At 37.9% G+C, this 4939-nt stretch overlaps 1 protein-coding gene across 4 annotated transcripts in view; it reads right to left on the bottom strand.

Moving 5' to 3' along the window:
* Positions 1-255: 255 nt before the first annotated feature.
* Positions 256-4939, bottom strand: part of LOC122630746 — a 252288-nt gene continuing 247604 nt past the window's right edge. For all 4 annotated transcript variants that reach the window (XM_043815592.1, XM_043815591.1, XM_043815594.1 and 1 more), the window contains 2 exons: positions 1959-2162; positions 256-516 (listed from right to left, as the gene is read on the bottom strand). In XM_043815592.1, the coding sequence (XP_043671527.1) occupies positions 407-516; positions 1959-2162 (314 nt within the window). In that variant the 3' untranslated portion in view covers positions 256-406. The remainder of the gene's footprint in view (positions 517-1958; positions 2163-4939) is intronic.

Below are 4939 nucleotides of genomic sequence, written 5' to 3'. Positions count from 1 at the left end.
ATCTGCATTGTTTATTATTTTTTTGCTTTTCTTTTTCTTCTTCTTCTTCTTCTTCTCCTCTTTTTTTTCTATCTTTTATCTTACGATGCACGAAGTACGAATATCGCTTAACTTCTAAAAAAATCGATTATTAGATATACTTTCTCCTTCGTGTTTTCTCGCGAGTTTTCTTCTTCTCTCTCTCTCTCTCTCTCTCTCTCTCTCTTTCTCTTTCTTTCTATCTCCTTTCTTTCTTTTTATTTCTCTTTCTCTAACTATCTCTCTTTCTCTCTCTCTCTCTCTCTCTCTCTCCCTCTCTCTTTTATTTTTCATTCGTTTTTGAAATTCGTCACATCGTCCATCGAAAAGATTTTCTTCCTTTAAACTATACAGCCACTCGCGTATGGCGCTTCAAAGTTCAGTGGCATCACCTCGCGATGTATCTGCCAAAGAGGATGCCGCTGAGGACGATGAGGAGCACAGTGGAGGACACGTGTGACCTCCACGACGACGCAGACGAGATGTCGCCGCATTGAACTGCAAACAACAACAGGAACAAATATATGTATGTATATACATATATATAAATATATGTGTGTGAGTGTACATGTATCTATGTATATACGTATGGATGTATCTATGTATATACGTATTACAATCAATGAATCACACACTCACCAGATAGATATCTATCTATCTACCTATATCTCTCTACATAGATTCACCCATTTCATTTTTAAACGTGCACGATATATCTGTTGTAAATGTTCGCTTTATGGACGAGCAACAACATAGCCAGCTAACATAACGAACAAATCAATTTTAACGGACGGATCGTTGCGAAATCGTGATGGAGAGTATGAGTACCTACATGTTCGGAAAATTATTCGACGGACAGCTTTGGTTACAACTATACAAACGTATGACGTACATACATGTCATAAAATATAACGTGTAAAAAGTACTTCAATCACCTCTCTCTTTCTCGCGTTCTCTCTTTCTCTCTCTCTCTCTCTCTCTCTTTCTCTTTCTCTCTCTTTCCTTTATATATTCAGCTGCCAGAAATATTTCATTTCTATATTATGCATATATATTCGCTTTTCGAATAATCGATTTTCATTAAAGCAATGTGAGATACGATACTGAAAAAAAAAAGAAATTAAAAAAATAGAAAGAGAAAAAAGGAGAGAAAGAAAAATGTCCAAAAAAAAAAAAAAAGAAGCTATTTCTACATACATACAGGCGTTAAAATTTGATTTGCATTAATTGAAAGAAGGAAGAGAAAAAGAGAGAAAAATAGGAACGAAGAGAAATGCTTTCGATATAATCGACGACTCGTTACTTCAAATAGAAAACAATTTTGATATTACGCGTTGGAATACTTTCAGATGGAATGAATCACGTATATTATAACTTATGGCTTCTTCTCCTTCGTGTGACATATGAACGTTTATACCGTGCAGAAACCACGAATGAACGTATGACGATGTGGTACGACCATAAATTTGCCCGAGCGAGATCAAGCTGCGTACAAATACGCGAATTCCCGCGTTGAAATTAATTATATGCAAGCGCGGTGTAGGTTTCGTCATTGCAAGCAGAAATTATTTTGCGAGAAATAGAGATAGAAATAGAGATAGATGGATAGATGGAGAGATAGAGATAGAATAATTTTTTGAAATTCAAATCGACGATGGTATAGAACCTTTTCACGAGGACTTCTTTAAAATCGCATTTGGAAGGAACGAACGATGAACAGGAAAAGAGAAAAGAGGGAAAATGAAAGGAAAAAAAAAAGATAAAGAAAAGAAAAAAGAAAGAAATAAAAGTAAGAGAAAAACATGACCGTGTAGTAAAGTCCGTCAATCTATCTCTATCTCAATCTCAATCTCAATCTCTATCTTTCCTCTATCTCCACCGTCTCTATCTATCCCTCTTTCTCTCTTCAAACTTATTTATCAAATTCCTCGAATGCTTACCGTAGGAAGTGAGGTTAACCTGCCAAGAGACAGGATGCCGATGCGAGGCTCTCGGACATGATGCAAGATGACCCGTCACAGAAAGTTCTCTATCTCCGGTCGTAGCAGCGGATGCACTGTAAACGAGGCAATAACGGCCGACGTCGGTACTCGCCACCAAGTAAGCCGTGTCGTTCTCGATCCAGGTTCCGTGACACAAATACTCTGAAAAAGAAAAAAGAAAAGAAGAAAGGTAAAGAAGGAAAAGAGAAAGAAAGAAAGAAAGAAAGAAAGAAAGAAAGGAAGAAAGAAAAGAAACGAGAAAGCGAGACGAGTAGAAAAAATTATCGACTTTTTTCTTGCCAAGATAAAAAGGGGTTGAACGAGGTATAGGACGATGATAATGATGATTAATTAACGTTGGATCATTCGCGGAGAATGCATTTCAAAACGTACAAGTTAAAGAGAGCTTCAAATACGATTTAAGAAGGTAAAAACATTCTAACAATTCGGTTCGCTGCAAAAGGGCGGACGTATTCGACGACTCGAAAAGATAGCAAAGTCGTAAATCGTTCGATATGGGTCGTGACAATTCGAGCGAGTACACCTGATCGAAGTTGAGACTCTACGAAGGGAAAATTTACAGCGTGGCTCATCGAATCTCTTACTCTCTCTCTCTCTTTCTTTCTTTCTTTTTTTTTCTTCTCGTTTCTTTCTCTATTTCGCTCTTTTTTTCATTCTTTTATTTTATCCTTCTATTTCTATCGGTACAGCACTCTTTCAGCTTTGTGTACGTAGAAAATCGGTATCCGCATCGTTCGAGAAACTAATAACGCGGTTCACCTTATTTCTCTCTCTCTCTCTCTCTCTTTCTCTTTCTCTTCTTCTTCTCTTTCTTCTTCGTCTTCTTCGTCTTCCTCTACTTCTACTCTTTCCATCTCGAGAACCGTAAGAAACTTAGATCGATAGAAATGTGCAGCTAGAGTTCTCTCTTCATGGCTCCCATCGAGTCTAGATCCACATTCGATTTTATCCAAGGGTAGAAGCTGTGCGAAGAACAACTTTCGCCAAAGCCGATATTTGTTGAACGGTCGAGAGTAGTAGCCGACGTTTTCATGGACGGGAAAACTCCTCGTAATTGAAAAGTAGAAGAGCTGGATGAAATTTTCAAACTGGACAAACAACAACAACAAACTCGACCGCGTATCTATTTAAGTAAGTACTACATAGCGTTCGATTATTATTAATCGAGATATTATCGTACAAAGAAAGAAAGAAAGACAAAATTTTTTAAAATAAAAGATAAAAAACAACAAGAAAGAAGAAAGTACATCATGAAATTCCAAGAAGAACGACCTTGAACTAATAAAAAGAACTTTGGTCAATATCGTAAAAATTGAAGACGACCTTTACGTTCTCGTTGATAATAAACAGGGTTATAGAGATAAAAAGAGATAGAGATAGAGAGATAGAGAGAGAAAGAGAGAGAGAGAGAGAGAGAGAGATCAATTGTTTGTACTAAGTCTTAACAGCCATTTTGCTTTCCACTCATTCTCGTTGCTCTTGTGTCGAGCGCACATACACATTCAATTACGTAACGTGCGATCTCTGTGTCTCGACGAGCACGAGACACGAGAGGCGGCTCGAGTGCCTAAATCCCTGCTTCTCTGTCAACGCGCTTCGTTCGTTCGTTCGTTCGTTCATTCGCTCGTTCGCGTACGAGAGAGAAAAAGAGAGAGAGAGAGAGAGAGATAGATAGATAGATAGATAGATAGATAGATAGATAGAGAGAGAGAGAGAGAGAGCTGCTCGTCCCGTTAAAATAATTCCAGAATCCAGATGCAAAACGTGGTTTGTCGTCTGTCTCAAGGCTCAAGTGCATTAATACCACGAAGGATTATTGCGTAGGACCGTGATAAACGTTACGCTGTAACCTGCAGTAAATTAACAACCAATCTTCGCGATATATCATCTATCTCATTCTCTCTCCCCCTTTCTCTCACACACACAAGCCTCTCTTTACTCTATCTCTTTATCTCTCTTTATCTCTGTCTATACTTTCTCTTTTTCTCTTTTGTAGAAAGGATAAGAGCATTTATGATGATAATAATAATAAGGATCACGAAGACGGATGAGTCTGATAAAAAAAAAAAGAAGGAGAAGAAGAAGAAGAAACAGGTACATCGAAACTTCCTCGTAACGTTCTCATAAAGTAAAATACATTTGGGAATTGTTAAAGCGATTCGAGAAAAGTTTATTAAAATGATCTTTTAAAACGTCGAGAGAAAAGAAAGAAAGAAGGATACGAAGATTGGTTTATTTACAAAAAAAAAAAAAAAGAAAAAAAAAAAAAAGAAAGGAAAAGAATGTAAAAATAATTCGATCGGAGTTGACACATAAAAGGAGAACAAACGAGACGAGCCGAAAAAAATGAAAAAAGAAAAAGAAAAAGAAAGAAAGAAAGAAAGAAAAAGAAAACAGGAGGATCAGGTTAGCGAATGAGGATCAAACGAAGATTATCTGCAAGATCTTTAGATCCTTCTCCCTCCTGACTGTTCGCTTCAAGAATCGCTTGAAAGAAAAATGTTGTGTTCTATTAATGCGTTAGAGAGAAAGGCGACGATGTAACGCGATAACCATCGTAGTAAGCAAGACGATTAAAATTGATTAACTCGACTTCCCAAGAAGAGTTCCCTTTCTCTCTCCATCCCTCTCTCTCTCTCTCTCTCTTTCTAATTCTCTTTGTTTCTCCAAAGCGCGTACAACGAAGCGACGAAACTAATTGACCGATACCCTTTTGGAGTTCGCCTCGACGTGCTTACAACTAAATAAAGCGAGAACTCTCTTGCGAGGAACGCGCCGACGCGTAAAGCTTAGCGAAGCCGTCACGCCAGCGCCTTTCCTTCGACTAACTATCGTTGCTCTCTCGATAACTTTACTTCGAAGTAAGAGTCAAGTCAGAGAGAGAGAGAGAGAGAGAGAGAGAGAGGGAGAGGGAGAGA

This window comes from Vespula pensylvanica, chromosome 7 (assembly GCF_014466175.1).
Source record: "Vespula pensylvanica isolate Volc-1 chromosome 7, ASM1446617v1, whole genome shotgun sequence".
Lineage (NCBI taxonomy): Eukaryota > Metazoa > Arthropoda > Insecta > Hymenoptera > Vespidae > Vespula > Vespula pensylvanica.
The sequence above is the reverse complement of the archived record's forward strand: the minus strand, read 5'-3'. Positions and strand labels throughout refer to the sequence as shown.